Source organism: Xiphophorus maculatus, chromosome 12 (assembly GCF_002775205.1).
Source record: "Xiphophorus maculatus strain JP 163 A chromosome 12, X_maculatus-5.0-male, whole genome shotgun sequence".
Lineage (NCBI taxonomy): Eukaryota > Metazoa > Chordata > Actinopteri > Cyprinodontiformes > Poeciliidae > Xiphophorus > Xiphophorus maculatus.
In genome coordinates, this window is record NC_036454.1 from 10,199,486 (window position 1) to 10,216,154 (window position 16,669).

The 16,669-nt window shown below is 36.4% G+C and overlaps 1 protein-coding gene across 1 annotated transcript; it reads right to left on the minus strand.

The window, feature by feature from the left end:
* Positions 1-5,703: 5,703 nt before the first annotated feature.
* On the minus strand, positions 5,704-13,028 carry paip1 (poly(A) binding protein interacting protein 1). Its single transcript, XM_005798402.3, has 11 exons — positions 12,642-13,028; positions 11,401-11,552; positions 10,932-11,141; positions 10,688-10,800; positions 10,359-10,470; positions 10,137-10,262; positions 9,922-10,028; positions 9,510-9,627; positions 8,718-8,772; positions 7,408-7,486; positions 5,704-6,764 (listed from the first exon to the last, which is right to left on the minus strand). The coding sequence occupies exons 1-11, from the start codon at positions 12,838-12,840 to the stop codon at positions 6,677-6,679; spliced, it is 1,359 nt and encodes a 452-aa protein (XP_005798459.1). The 5' UTR covers positions 12,841-13,028; the 3' UTR covers positions 5,704-6,676.
* Positions 13,029-16,669: the final 3,641 nt, after the last annotated feature.

Here is a 16,669-nt window from a genome sequence, read left to right on the forward strand (position 1 = left end):
TAGAAAGCTGAGCAATCTGAACCCCCCACTTCAAAAACACACAGAAGGGTAGCAGACAAAGATAGAGAAGGAAAATTCCCTTTTTAGCAGAAATAAAATCCAAGGGAGGATTAGACACAGAATTAAGGAGTTCTCTATATCAACAGATCCAGGGATGAGAAGATGAAAGAAGCATGTAAACAAATGCCATCATTTAAGGACAGTGTTGCCTAAGAAGAGCAAAACAGAAGATATCTTTTACATAGATTTTTAACTGGTTTTATAATACAAAAAATATATTTTAGATAAATAACTGCATAAGTCTGTGACATGTACTATGAATTTCTATTAAAACTGGACATTTAACTGAGCCAAAAATTATGTAATGTACAATTAACTATATTAATGTATACATAAAAATCTACAAAATCCTGTTTAAATAAATGCAAACTAGAAATTAAATTCAGCTTTACACATTTAAAACAGAATGGTGCTTTGAGCACCATTTAGTTTAAAGTTTTTATGTAGAGGTATTACAAAAGTTTAAAGCAATGTAACCTTACAAAGTTGTCAATAAGGATTGGACATGACACAAATAATTTTTTATTTTAGATCGTTTTTATCCAACCAGTTTTGTTTCTGATAGGAACTGAAACAAAAGAAAACAAAATTATGTAATATTATGATATGATCAATATTACATCCTGTCTTCTTGGTACAATTTAGAAATTACTTTATACTTAACTCTGTCAGGAGTATGAACTATTTTTGGGCTTAGCTTCGTGGCACCATAAAGACAACAATAAGAGAAAATATGGGACAACAGGGACATTAGAAAAGCAAGATTGGATATTTTTCCAAACTTGATGAAAAAATGAGACTGAAAATGATTAGAGAAGCTGCCAAGCGTCTGTCAGCAAAAGTGGAGGAGAAGTCAGAACTGGTTAGAAATTCATTGTTATGGGTCTAGGTTTGCTTCACTGTGTAATATGAAGAATAACTAGCAATTAGTTGTGATTACTTGCTAATAAAATCACATAAAATATCATTGGTCCAAGTCCAACTATTACTTAATTCTGAAGACCCCTCCTCCCCTCTACTCTGTTTTTTTTCTTTTCAGTTGTGACTCACATGTTAGTCATTGACTGAACAGAAGACCTTGAGCTTTCCAAAAGGAGTAAGTCCTGGTGTTTGTGTGGAAGTTTAGCAAAGCAGTTCCTGGAAAAGGCTGAGGTGATTTTCTGAATCTTATGTAGACAAACTGACTCACCTTTCTCTAAAACACACAAATTCAACTGCGAGGCAAATATCTCTTCTTTCAGAAAGATCCACAATACTTACTATAGTACTTACTATATGAAATACTATTTAGTACAGCAGCACCATTGTTTAGGGCTGTTTCCTTGAATCATATAGAACAATCTGAGGAAGAATCGTAGAAAGAATGCTGAAAGAGATTAGGCTGGAAACTTTGTTCTTGCTTGCCACTTGGAATGTCATCAAAAATCCCCTCTGAGGAGGAACCAAAATAACTTCATGTTGGTCAGGATGTTTGGAGACGTTAAAAAACCCACTTCCTTCTGTAATTCAAATGGAACCCTATTCACCTGTGTTATTAGCTGCTGACAGCATATTGTCTGACATGGTTCATTTTTTGAATCTGCTGTTCCTGACAAAAGTTAATGCCTTTTTCTCATTTTGTTACATTATAACCTCAAACATCGGTTTTTTATTGGGATATATTTGGTTTTCAAAATGTTTGAAAACCTTTACTTATATTTAATCCCCACAAGGAAATACATGGAGGAGCCAACTTGTGCCTTGTCTTTTGGGTATTTGTTTATGGGCATCTACAGACTGATTGGTTTTCCTATTCACCTTTAAAAGTCAATTTACAGAAGTCAATTTGGATGAATTGTGCAAACAACCATTTTCAATGACTCTTTGTCTCGTTGGTGGGCAGCCTTTGCCCCAGACTCGGGTCTTTTCCCACCTCTAATGGTTTTCTTTCAGGGTTTTTCTGTACATAGCTGCAGTAATAGACCTATCAGCTCTGATCAGCTTTCCTGTTGCTGTCGAAGAAAAGCATCCCACAGAACAATGGATCATGTGTCAGCAAGAAGAATGTTTAAGCAGGGAAGTTCTAGCTTTCTACCATTGTTTTTGTGTCCCAAAATGTTTCATTTTGGTCTCATCTAACCAAAACAACTTCTCCCACTTTTTACGCGGCCTGTGTCAAACTTTAAACATGACATGGGCTTTTTTATTTTTTTTAACACACTCGGATCATTAAACAGATTCCTCTGACTGAGCTGTGAATATCTGCAGGATCTCCAGAATTTCCATGAACATCTCGCTGATTAATCCTATATTCTCCTGGCTTGTCACTTTCAGTGGATGGCCTTTTCCTGGTGGGTTTGCATTTGTGACACTTTTTCAGATAAACATTTCAACAGTGCTCCATAAAATATCCAGAGCTTTTTTTTTTTTTTTACATTGCTTTGAACTGTTCATAATTTCATCTTCATGATGCTGTTTTTCTCTAATGTTCTCTGAAAAACACCTGATGCCTTCACAGAACAGCTGCATTTATGCTTAGATTAAAAACCATGCAGGAGGAATTTATTTACTAATGGAAAGAGTACCAAAGACAGTTGGTTGGACTGGGTTTATTTTGGTGTGGGGTAGAGCAGGTTTCTTGTGAAAATTGCGTGTTATTTTAATTTCACTCCACAATAATTCTTTGTATAGTTGTACCAGATGAAAGCTCAGTACAAGGCATTAGAGTTAGATGTGTAAATGTGCAAAATGTCCAACATGTAGAAGGATGTGCTCCTTCTTCAACCCTGCACAGACTAAGCGGATACGACAAATAGATGGCTTGACGGTTGGCTGGACGGTTGGCAAGTTTCAGACATTTCCAGTCTTAATATGAAATAAAAAAACAGAACCATCTTATTTTTAAAAAAACATCACTATCTGCTGTCTCAATTTCTAGTTCTGTTAGAACTTAATGGTTCTTAAAGAACCTAATGGTCAGTTAAACCTTTAGATTTAGCTGACCAAAATCTAAAGGTTCAGAGCAAAGCTACAGAAATATCGCAACGCAGACAAATGCAGAGGTGAAGTTTAAGGTGTTACATTTTAATCAACAGTCACCTCTATTTTTTATGCATTGCAACACTTACAGTATATGTGTGAAAAAGAGCTCAGATATTTTAAACTCACACTATTGAAACAAAACTGCATGAAAATTAGCTGATTTGGAAATGTTTTGAAGGAATGTTCTCTCAGGAAGGCATTCCTGTTTTGCTGCACACTGTGGAGAAATGTGTGCAGCACAATGTGTGTACGTGTACACACGTACACACACACACATACACACAGCTAATCCCTCTTTTACTCTGATGTGCTGAGCATTGAGTATCTACGCCTGTTGTTCATCCTGTTGGTATCTCTTCTTTTTTTTCGTTAGCCTCAGCATCACATGCAGCAGCGTTGACGTTTCACAATTCACCAGCTGCACAGACTGCGTAGTAATGAGCAGAGTTACATTCAGTTTCAGTTTGTGGTTTTGACTTAAATGCACAGTGTATCTATTTTCTAAAGAAGCTGAAGGAACAAATGCTGCAAATGCTGAGCTGATGCTTTCATTTTGACCAGTTATCCATTTCCAACTGTGCTTTGCAGATTGTGATATCAGGAGTGTGAGGAGAGTTTCCTTCACAGCAGGCAGTTTGTATGACCTCACATGTAACTCCCCTTTGGTTCTGTTTCTCTCTTTAGAATAAGAACATCTGTATAAAACACTGCAGCATAACAGTGAGCCCTATTTGCTCTGTGGTTTAGACAAACTACAACTGAATGTTGGCTTAAAAATTGAAGACAGACATGGGGGTGAGGGTTCCAGAAAAACTGTAACAACTGACAGATGTGCCCATTTAACTTTAATCCATCTTATTTTACCTTACAGTATATCAGTATTAACAAGATAGATTTAAAATGCAAAAGAAAAAAGATATTGCTTAAACTTTGTACCACATGTGAACATTTCACCATTAGTATTGCTTAGAAATTGGTTTTGAAAGCAACAAAAAAGATTCCCCCGCATTTGCAGAACTGGACCTCACCGCCAAGCTGAGGTCAATAGTGGTGGAAACCGTTCTGTTTTTTTTTTTTTTGCTTGCTTATGTGGAAGAGCACCAACGACACATTATAAGTGTGAATACCTTCCAGTCTGCATGTCTGCTTCTATATGGAACCATGTTGGCTTATGAGCTGTTTTGCAATGTCTTTTCTTTATTAAAAGAGAATGCATTCCTTTGTCTCTGCATTGGTTTATGTTTGGAAAGTTGTCATGTTGGCATAAAGAGGCCTTGAAGATTTTTAGCGGTCGGCTTTACTGAGAGGAAGATTAGAATAACATTCCTCTTAGCTCAACAACAAGCCACAAATATTCTCTTGTAAGAGAGCTATGCTGCGCTTTGAACTTCTACGCACCAAAAATATATTGGGCTCTGTCTATTTTAAGCATAAATGAGAGTTTTTAATTTTTGTATTTTCATTTGTTTATATGTCAATTTGGTGCTGGTGCAAGACATTGATTCTGGACTTTCAGGGTTCTATTTGTTATTTTTCAGAGTGGACTGATTGTGTCACCAGCATTGGTGGACAAGTTTGGAATTATTGTGGATTTTCTTTAATCCATACAAAGTGAAAATTAAATATACAGCTTCAAGCACACTGCCTGTCCAAAAGCTAAATTGGCACCTGGATTTGACAAAGCAAATAGGTAATTGCTTTGTGGTGGTGGTTCCTGGATTTGGTTGACACTTGGACAGAACTTGGTCTTCCAACAGGACATTGTTTTTCATTTTTGTATCTGAAGGAACACAAAAATTCCTTACCTTTGACAAAGGCAAAGATGATCAAAAAGCTGGAGTTGTTTCCTCTGGAGGAGAAAAACAGACCATGATTTGAAAGATTTAATCACTTCTGAGAAAGACTACAGGTGTTCCAACATGCCCAAATGCGCAGCTTTCCTTAAACCCTGCAGAGCTCCAGAATGCCTTGTGTTAACTGGGACTGATTGAAAAAAGGAAAATGTTAACATTTTTGGAATGGCCCCAACCACTACCCTGTTATAAATGTACAAACTGTGCTTAAAACTTACGTTCCTGCCAGGAAAAAACAATTAAAATAAACTCAATGATCTCTTACACCCTGCATAATATGCAGAGAACAGACATGTTTTTGAAAGCAAGAGTACCCAGAGAGAACCCATGCATGGACAGACATAATGTTTATAATGTTTGACCTCATCAAACATTATAAATAATCGCTTGGGGAGGACGTCATTATTTTTTGTTACCAGCAGGTGGCAGTGTTTGACTAGAACAAAGAAATAGGTTCCGTTGAAAGCTTGAAATGTAAACATGCACATTTCCAAAAATGTTTAAGAATTTCTTATACTGTCTCAAACCAGAAATGTTTTAAGATTCAGCCATGAATGAATAAATATTGCACATCCTACTGCTGTATGGTTTTATACTGGAAGTCGTGTACTTAGACAAATCTGGCACACTTTCTTTTAAAGCTGTATTTCACCAGGAAGAGACCATGGCCAAGGTAGTCGTCATATAAATCTGAACTTTATAGTTCAAGACATTTTGATCTACCTTTCAAATTACTAAAAATAAAGCAATTAAGAAAAATACAACAGCCCACATTATAAAGAATTTATTGCAAGCAAACATTACTATAAATAATATGTACAAACTATAAAATAACATTCGTTTACATGTTATGTGTGGATTGCTGGTAAACAGTCTTTCAGTCTTGAGCTGACCAAGAATTTGGGCCACATTGCCAAAACGTGCAGGATCTGTACATATTTGACCAAATATTCAGGAAACCAACTATTTAAAATGAACAGCATTCTGAAAACTTTGGATCATTTTCTACAGGTTTTCCTAAGGTTTAACTTTGAAAAGTATTTAAAAGAAAATAAAATTTTAAACGAGGTTCTATGTGAAACAACCGTTACATATTTGTAGCAGCTGCAAACGAACTGTTCATAAAGATCTGGGTGTGATTCAAAAGAACTTCAGCCAGATAAACATGTGAAGATATTTAATATTGGCAACTTTACAATGCACCACATTGCAATAGTGGAGATAAAGGCTGCATCATCTTTGTACTTTATGTGGATATGTAATAAATCTTCCGCCTCATCCATCAATAGTGCATTTTTAAACAAGGAGAATGGATTACTGTATGATGTCTGGCAATAATTAGTATTTAAGAAAATACGAACATATTTAAAAACAAATCTTTCATTCAAGTCTTAACTCTAAAAAAGTCCACAGCACACTATTTCCCTCTTGGCATTTGGTTGAAAAGAAAAGCAGCTCCGGGAAGAAATTCCAAACAGCAAAACAAAAATAAAAGACGTAGTAGTCAACATTTTGAACAGCTATCCCACTGATTGTCCCACTTTCTAATGAATGCAGACTGAAGGAAATTTCAGAAGTGCAACTATAAACAGCTCTTTGTTAAAAGGAGGTTTGTTCGCAGGGAAAATAAAGATGTGAGCTTATCCTGATGTTAGTATCCTTTGCTTTTCAACATTCTTGTAATGCAATTTGGAAGAGTACAGTATTATCCTTGTTAAATGTCATTGACAACCCTGGTCGTGTCATTGCTGCCGTTTCATCTCGGACTCTAAGCAAAAATTCTCATACGCTTCTTCGATCTCTGGATCCATCTCGTCCTCGATGTCATACCTGTAAAAATAATAAATCAATTAAAATTACAAAATATGTATTTTTAACTGTTTTGTTACAAAAAAGTAAGTAGTATTTGAGCAAAAAACGAAAAACAGGGTCACAGACACAGTTTTGGGAGGGGGAATGGCAGCGACTAAAGCCCTTTGACACTCAGCTGCTGACTAAACTGGATCTGAGACCGGACAGACTCTGCTGCATTGTGGGTCACTTGGAAACATTTGCCAAGCTCAGGGGCCCACGGGTTTACAGTCGGTCATGTGACTTCATGTGTCTGATGATGTTACCTCACAGTCACATGACCAAAGATGAACAAGCAGGATGAAACCTTTAGGGTGATATTTTGATTTCTACAAAAGTGTGGCTTCTCTGAAATTTGCTAAAGAACATTTATGCAAACAACAGTAAGTTTGTACACGTCTATCTAAGACTGTGTATCTGATTTTGACCCTCTGCTGACCTGAGGGGGAAGTTATTTATTGCAAGTCTAATTTAAATGCAGAAAGAATCAAATAAATGATCAGAATCCCAAACTAAGCATAGCATTAACCCTCACAAGCATATGTGAACTTCTGTCTGACCAAACCAACTAGCGAAAAGGATCTGAACTATCGTAGCATTTATATTAATAAAGGTTACTTACTCTTCATTGCCGTTTTCGCCATAAGCATCATGGAAGTAGTCTTCCTTCTCCAGGAGCTCTTGATATTTTTCAGCGTATTCTGTGAAAACCGACAGAGCGACTTTTAGGAGACAGAGACTGAGACAGAAGTGTGGCTGTGCTAAAGCAAAGTGAGCAGAAGAGAAGCGCCAAGCTGAATCCAATTTATTGTTTACTAGTAATAATAAATACACCTAGAATAAAAATGCTCAATTCACTTGAAAAAATTATTATTATTATTGTTCAAAAGAGAACTTACAAGTCTAATCATTTGGGTTTGTTAGTGACCAGTGTTGTTCAGTACCAAAATCAACAGCAGGGTTGCCGAACAAATTTTATTGCAAAACTTTAAACTTCTTTAACACTTAATTCTGCATAGTTCTCATCCATTTTTTGCAAAACGATTAAAGTGCAGAATTTAAGGAAGGACTAACAAAACAGCAGAGTGAAAAGAAGCTCTTTTCACTCTGCTCAGTGAAATATATGTATATTATATATATTATAATTTCCTTAATAAATATAATTTACATTTATCCATGATTATTTTACCAGTATATGATCCTATTTGAGTTTGTGGCTTCCTAGTCAGTAACTCAACCAAGCAACCAAAGTTTGAACATTAAACATTTGGTACAGCTAAAGAAAAGGCCAACTTTTAAGTGTCATTAGTATAAAACTGCTTTTGAAGCAACTTATTTAACTTGATTCAGCGTTTTCATCTTTACCTGAAAGAGGGGGGAAAAGTCTGGCAATGCAACTTTTTAAAATCATATATGTCCACTCCTAGCAAAGTGTTTGCAGTAAATATCTGAGGCTGCAAAATATTAGGAAAGCTAATTATGATATTTGTCTTTCCTTTTCTCCTTTCCTTCTCATTTTTGCTTCTATCAAAAATGAGATAACAATCAGCACAAATGCTGATTGTTTTTGTTAGATCGGACCCGCCGGTTCTGCTTCAGATAACTAAAGCTCAGGAAATTAAATATTAAAAGCAAGAAAAAAAATATATGAGTAACTGTCTGGTTTAATTGTATTATTGAATTGTGTTCCAATTTCTCATTTAGCATGTTTATTGTATCCCTCCCATGTATTGTATTTATTTTAGATATTTGTAAAGCCCTTTGAGGATCAGGAGTTATTGGACATAGTTAAACTTGACCTTAAACGTTTAACCTTACACCATTTGTCAGGTTTACTATGTGTATATTAGCAAACATAAAACATTTAATTACTTTTGGTGTTTTGGTTATAATCGGTTTTTGCATATTTTGAGAACTGATCCATACACTCACCGGGATCCGCTGCTGTAAAGGGTGTACCGTCCTCAGTGTAGAAGGTAGGTTCATTCTGAAGAGCAAAAAACAAAACACTTAATCGAAAAGAACAACCGAGGAAGAGGCATATGAAGATGTAGAACTTCAACTAAATCACCCAATCTGAAACTGGAAAGCCTGATCTTTTTCCGGTCAGTGAACACCTCATTCCAAACCCATCAGGTTGCTGACAAAAAACACTCTTTGGTGTTTAACTGTTAGGGTTAGGGTTAAAACACACTTTAGCTAAAGAAAAAAGACTCAAAGATAGCTATTGTTGGTGTCACTGTTTAATAAGAATGTCAGACGAAACAAAAATGTGTGAGGCTATTTAAAAGTAACCTGTATTTTTGTATTTCTTTGTTTTTCCTTTTACAGAAGCCATGTTGGATGTTCATTTAAGCTGCCAAAATAGAAAACGGAGCCTTCAGCAGATAACAGGAAGGCTGAACGCAGTAAAGCAAAGTTATATGCCAAGTTCTTCAACTCTGTCATGGAATGTGATGGATTTTGAAGATTCTGGTAACCTTTTGGTAAATTCTGTGAAATACGCACAAAACCCTGTTTTATAGCAATCACTCTCTATCTCTCAGCGTATTGTTGCTTCTTGTCTTTGTATAAATATTTAATTATCACTCACAGCAGGATGACCAGAAAAAAAACCCATTTATTCTGATTAAAATCAGCATCAGCAATTTGCAAAAACTGGAGATTGTCCACAAATCAAATAAACAATAAAAGCTGATATTGACGTTAAGTCTTGACACTGACCATGAAGTAGTTGGGGTCGTTGTCTGGTGTGGCGTTACTGGCAGCGGCAGCATAAGAGACTCTGCCCCAGTCACTGGATCGCAGCTCCACTAATTTCAGGAGCATCTGTCTCACATCCCTGAGGAAAACCAGTTAAACGGTTTTACTGAAGACGCTCAGTGCACCGTCTTTCTGTACTGCTGAGCTTTTCCCGGCTGCTAACTGATGCCCAGCTTGCTACAGACATGTGCTCTTTAAAAACAAATATGGAACTGAGATTACCTAAAAAAAAAGAATACATCACACAAATTGTTCTTTCAAAGATTTTGGATTAGGTAGTATTCAACCATCAGTTGCAGGTTTATTGGTAGATTTATCCTACATAACTTTCAAAAATGAATAAAAGTCTTTGAGGTACAGGTAATATACACACCTGCTGCATGTAGCGTCCAGGAGAACAGTTTCGATTCTTCGGACCAGTTCTTCCATGTGTGGTTTCCCGCTCTTTTTCCAGGCGTCATCCAGGATTGAACCAGTCAACTAAAAAGCCAAAAACATGCTTATCTCCCTTTGAAGTGCCACACGTAACACTAAAAACACTTTTACTAATCAAAAATCTCCAAAACATGTCGAAGATAATTCTGAAACCTTTAGCAGCTTGACGGCACAGATGAGATTTGCGTCGACAGGATGTGAAAGCAGACTTTCCAGCAGGTCTTTAAGAGCCAAAAGGAGAATATCTGCTCTGTTCGGAGCTTCTTTTCCACTTTTTACCTAAACAAGAAACATCATTAAAAGGGACATTTCTAATGACAATGACATTTAAAGTAGAAATGTAAATACAGCGAAGCAAAAGAAGTATGTTCCTACCTCCAAATTTAGATACAACTCCCCCAGAAATAACACAAAGGAGTGAAATTTCTTCTGAGCCTCTGGACTTCCTCGTATGGCTACATTTCTTTGTTCGTACTCCGTCTGACATCTACAACAGAAAAACAAAAAAATATCTGTGTTAATAATATAAACAATTATATATTATACAACATTTATATTTTGCTGTGTTACTAAAATTATTTCTAATCAAAGCATCTCCCCTGTCTTTTTGTAATATTAGACATATAAAAACGACATATCCTAATTTCATTTCAAGATGACATCTACATTCAATTTGGGCAATGTAAAAACAGAAACATATTTACCGTTGCAAAAGCAATCGACGAAAGTTTCCACTTTGTGGGCAGAGGGCGAGGTGATGGGACAGGTAATTACAAAGCCTGGCGCCGGTGTATGAGAAGTTTGGGATGGCAGTAGACTGAGATAAAGAGACAAAAACTGGGTCAGCTACACCAAATACATCCGTATCAATATCTTAACAGACAAGCCGAATCTGTAAACATGTAACTTGATTACGAAAAAACAGAAGAAAACTGAAAGTTGCCAAACCTGCGTAAAGATCAGCTCCACCAGCTCCTTCAGCAGGTCTTCTGTGGTGACCCAGGAATTAAGCATACTGGTGATCTCTTCAACGTCGGACTCGAAGGAGCCAGGAGAAGAGCTCAGGTGAGCAAGGAAATCTGTGACTGTATCAGCCAATGAGGAGTCGCTGTAGTAGCTTTCACTGTAGCTTTCATTGTCATCATAATACCCCAGCTCCTAAACAAAAAACCAATAGATTAATTAAGAGATATAAAAATCATCATCAGAATCAGATATAAAAATTATTAACACCAGGAGTAATAAGCGGTATCACGTCCAAACAATTCAAATTCATAAAGTGCAAATTAACAAAAATTGAAACTTGTTCAAAAAAATTCAATAAAAAACATTCAAACCGTTAATATTGGACCAAGTATCTTTATAAAAAAAACAAAAAAAAAACATATCAAAAATCTGGTGTAAAAGTTTCTCTTACTTCATATGAGCCCATCCCAAAGGGAACAAACTCTGGAGCGCTAGCTGAAAGCGTCGATGTCCTGACCACAGAGTCCACATCGTTACTCCCTCTGGGGACAGAGGCATAGCCAGGGCTCACGCTCTGTAGAGGGCTGCCAAGTGTCCGAGAATCTGAAAGGAGAAACAAATATGTAACAGCAAAACATAAAATGGAAGCTGCTCGCTCGACAAAAATAGCAAGGGTTCTTAAGTGTGGTACTGTAACAACATGAACTGGTCGCGAGGCCAGGAGCAGTAATTGCACTGTCTCTGAGTGTTGCAGGGGAAAGAAGGTGTTCTTACAGAACAGGTTTACCTCTACCAGTATTCATCAAATACTATGCAAAGGTACAGGATTTGACGACTAAAATATGAACAAGTTCAGAGGGTACTCATACTGATTTGAAACACGGCACTTACATCTGCATGATCACATCTGATACTGTGATTGGGTCAGACTCTTTTTAGGTCACAATTTATTAATACACTTGAAATGTGAACAGAGAAATCTTATAACCACATCCAATTTCTTTATACTTAAGTCCTAATTGGCCTGAATATTTAGTATGATTAAATAGTCTGCTTTAGTGACCTTTCTACATTTTTCCTTGAAAAGATCTACGAAAAGACAAAGAAAAAACTGGACACTTATTTTTAACAAAAAATAAATACACAAATCTGTCGGAGATAATCGTCTCCTGCAATTATTCCTTTAAAAAATAACATTTTTGCTTCCAAGTATGATCTTTCTTAAATAAGTACAAATAAAAGACATGTCTCTTGGGATGCCACATACCGATAGCACTGCTACTTTTTAACCTTTCTTTTAGGTAAGCAAACTAGCCCACCTTTGAAGGAAAATCATGTGCTCAGTGTTGTCATCATAAAATTAGGTTAGCTTCATATTATCAGTTAGTAGCTCTTCAGATAACTTTCGGCTTTGTAAGCAGCCTCACTGTTGACACTTAAATAGGGGCGACAGCTGAGCAACAGCTTTTATTAGCTGTGTATTAGCAACCATGAAATAACAGAACATGTCGCAACTCCAACCTAAAAAGGGCAAGAACAACAACTTCGGGTTTAGGTTAAGAATAATCAAATTGCCTCAAATGTCTGACAGAGTATTTTTGCGAACACATATATCCTTCATGAAGTATTTCGAAATATCATTTTGCACGAAACGAATCTGAAAGTAGCTACATTAGCCATGTTAGCTCCCACCTCCTCCGGGTAATCCAGCGGTCGCGTTGATGCTGCTCTCCGGGAAAGGAGGGACTGACCGCGGCTGCCTCAGCGGCTCTCTCTGGTTGAGCACCGAGGCTTTAGCGTCACCATCTCTGGCGTTAACTGCCAGCGCGGGATCCGCAGGAGCTCCACGGGTTCTCCCGGCTCCAGGAGCTCGATCAAAATTCTCGTTCATGACCGCTTGTTGTTGTCGAGCCTCAAAACAGCATATGAGAGGGATTAAAATAGACTATTTCCTACGGCTTTATCGACCAGTGTTTATGTGTTATCACTGTAACACCTGTTCTATCTGTCTTTCATAGTGGCCTTTTTCTGATCGGCTGTAAGCTAGCAGCATAACTTTTCGTACTGCTTCCTTTCACAACAAACTTGCAGCCCATGACACATTTATCGGTCAAAAGGAAAGTGTCTCTCTCTAGTGGCGTGGAGTGGAAGTTCAGTATGGCAATTAGTTTTAAGAAAAGTCAAATTGCTTTCATCTTAATATAAATATACATTTGTAGAGGTTACAAAAAGGAGATTGCAGTATGAAGTTAAACGTCGAAAGTGTTTAAAGCTGTAAGGTTCTGTTTTAATTTTTTTGGGCTGCATATTAGACCTATTTAGACTGAAATGGTCAAGATTATTTCTTCCTACTAAACAAAGTAGGAAGGAAATAAAAGATTATTTAGAAAAGAATGACGAGATTGTGGACATTGAGAAAAAATCTGACCTTTTTTCCCTCCAAAATCTGAGATTAAAATTAGAATTAGATCATTTCAAAATGTTTCAAAATTTTTACTACTGATAACATTGATGCTATAAATTCTAAGACATCCAAAATATTCCTATTATATGATAAGTTGGCTTGCCATTCAACGACCTACAGAAACTTTTATCTATTAAAAAAGATACAATACACATTTAACAATACAATACCCCAGCTTTCATTTGACTCGTCTATGAAGTAAAAACCTTTTCAGGGCATCTTAAAAGAACAAAGAAGAACATAGGCCGCAGAGGGTTGTAAAAGATAAACATCTTAACTATTTGAACTTAACAAGAATTGAATATTGTGGGTTTTTTTATTCCACTTTAAATAAGTAGTTGTTTTTTATCTACTTAGCTCCAGACTAATACAAATTAGATTTAACAACAAATAAATAAAAGAAAAATGTGACACAATAGACAACTTGTGTTTTTCATCAATGCGAAAAAAAGGGATTCATTTGAAAAATGTTATTTATATGTATTTTCAGTCTTCTTTTGAATTTTCAAAATGATAGAAAGTTTCCCTTTATGTTTACAGTTGATATTTTTTACTTTTTTCATTGTCTTAATAAGAAAATACCCCATTTTAAAATGTTCATGCACAGTTTTTTAAAAGAAGGCAAAAATAAAAACAAAACAAAACAAACAAACAAACAAACAAAAATTCCCTGAATAAATATCAAGGACATGACCAATCTGTCCTCATTTTCCGTGGAGTTAGTGGTTGTTGGCTTATAACTTCAGTAGTTTCCAAAATAGACTTTTACGATAATAAAACTCATCTCAGGTTTTTAAACTGCCAAACGTTTGAGATCAGTAACACATTTTTTCCATCACAGAATAAGTAGATTATGGAATTAAGCACCACTCATCAGAGCTCTCTCAGTAGCAGCCTTCTCCAAACATGTGTTGCACCAGACATCCCCACGTAAGCATTCATTAGTTGTTTTTGGCCTCCAGGCATTTTCCACTTGTTTCCCAAAGCTGGATCGCATTATGCCACAGAGAATTCCTGAGCCACAAATTCAGAGACCCACTCTGATAAAAGATTATCAGAGTGGGTCCAGTATTGTTGCCGTTTTCTCCCCATTCTAGATTCTTGGAGAGAGTTCAAACATTCACAGGTCTTGAGAATGCGAAGGTGACGAATGACTGGGATTTGTGTGTGAGCGTTTGTGTGGATGAGGTTCTCCCTGGCTGGTTACTCACTTCATCATTAACTGCTTTTATTGTATTGATTCCCCAGCAACATGAAGCTGCATAAAATTTTATGAAAAGCATAAAACAGGAACATGAAGATCGTGAAACAATAAATGCACAAACTGAGCAGACTAGAGAGTGGCCCAGGAAAAAATGAGCTAATTTAATATGATATTATATAATCTCACGTTTTAAACCTTTCAATAAAATTCTGATTTGGAAATAAACAAAGAGCAGCTGCTGAAGTTTCAACAATAAAATATTTCATTTGTGTTGTTGTGAAATAGTATTTGTCCCCATACAGATTTCTTCTATTTTGGAAGGTTGGGAGGAAATCATAAAGCAAAATTTTACCTGAAATATAGGATATCCTGTAGAAATACGACATGCAGTTTTTAAAATGATGATATAATTTATTATGAGATAACAGTTATGCAAACCGAATTTGCCCAGTGTAACAAAACAACAGTGATTCTTGTCCAATCATGAGGTAATGAACCTCATTGCTCCAGTTGTACTAGCCGCACCCACGTCTGATTAGAGTCAGACTGCTAGAAACAATAAATAAGAACTGCAAAGACAACTTGAAGTAAGCTAAGAAAACCAAAAAGGCAACAAACAGTATCACACTATCTGCAAATAGAGAAACGATTATTAAAAGGAAGTCAAAGTCCCAAAATTACTCCAAAAGAGAACTGCTGACTCACCTGAAGGTCAGAAAAAAGTGAGAACATCATCTTCAGACTTCATTTGCCTGAGCTGTGGTCAATGTACATAATTCAATATTGAGAAAAAAAGAATAGACAGAAAAAGCATGGATTTCTCAGGTAAAATCAAATTTTGAAAAAACAAACAAAACAAGCTGTTCATTGTCATGAGACCTTTGAGAGAATATATAGAATGTGAAGTGTATTTTGCCCAGTGTGTGTTTTGTCTGGCGTGTGTCATGTTCCATTGATATGAAACTGACAAAAAGAACATCATGCCCAGAGTGGTCAGCACCATAATGACTCATAACTGGCAGACCCATGGATTCTGCTCTTCTCCAGAAAATCCCAGAGGAAAACGTTCGGCTGTCATTTTATGATGTTAAGTTCAAGAACACTTGGGTTCTGCATCAGGGCAATTATCCAAAAATCACAGACAAATCCTCCTCTAAACAGGAACTTGCACATATAGCAGGAACTGATGCCGTAATCAGTGCATGACAATCACATGACCATTCATCACCCATAGTTTCATTTCATATACAACTCCAGCTGGCTGCTCCCTTCATAGTTGGATGAGTGCCATGATGTACAGTAGTTACATTAAATATTTAACAGTTAATGTAACCATATTCATCCCACCATGCATCGAGGCTGCTGAAATATGCTGAGAACAAACTTTGTCTTCTCTTTAAGGCCTGAAATGTCATCTACAAATTACACAAAAAGCATACTTCAGTTTGTACAGTGACCAATTATTCATCACCCATTTTATTTTAAAATTAGACACAGAGAATGCACCATTGTGATTTTTTCTGTTCATGACAGACCTGCAATTCCTAGCTTTTGATGCACAGGCAAAATGAATTACTTCACAAAGTAAATTTCAAATTTTTCCAAAGTCAAACAGACTTTTCCACCCCACAAAACTAGCCTGCAAATTAAAATTTGAAAAAAAAAAAACAAAAACGTTTGCATGCCAGTACCTTTTACTGGTACACCTTCTTACAGCTGCAAGTCTTTTGGGGTGAGTCAGCCAGCTTTGCACATCAACAGACTGGGACTTTGGTTAATTTTTCAGCAAAATTCCTCATGCTCAGTCACATTTAATGGAGAGTATCAGTAAACATCAATGTTCAAGTCTTCCTTCAGAATCCAATTTTACTTTACATCCTGACTTTGATTAAACCATTGAAAGACATGAATCGTGCTTTGACCTATTCATCTGACTGTATGTTTAGGATTAGAGTCCTGCTAGAAGGTGAGCCTCCACCCCAGGCTCATGTCTGCAGTCTTTAGCAGGTTTTCTTCCAGGATTGTTCTGTCTTCCATTATTCCATTAACAGT

Bases quoted from the DNA above. Each gene is read 5' to 3' on its own strand.
- paip1 (XM_005798402.3), bottom strand. From the start codon at position 12,840: ATGAACGAGAATTTTGATCGAGCTCCTGGAGCCGGGAGAACCCGTGGA. The intron at 10,263-10,358 runs GTAGGAACATAC...TTTCTTGTTTAG, and splicing joins AGTTGTATCTAAATTTGGAG to GTAAAAAGTGGAAAAGAAGC. The intron at 9,628-9,921 runs GTGTGTATATTA...GGTTTTCCTCAG, and splicing joins CTGGACGCTACATGCAGCAG to GGATGTGAGACAGATGCTCC.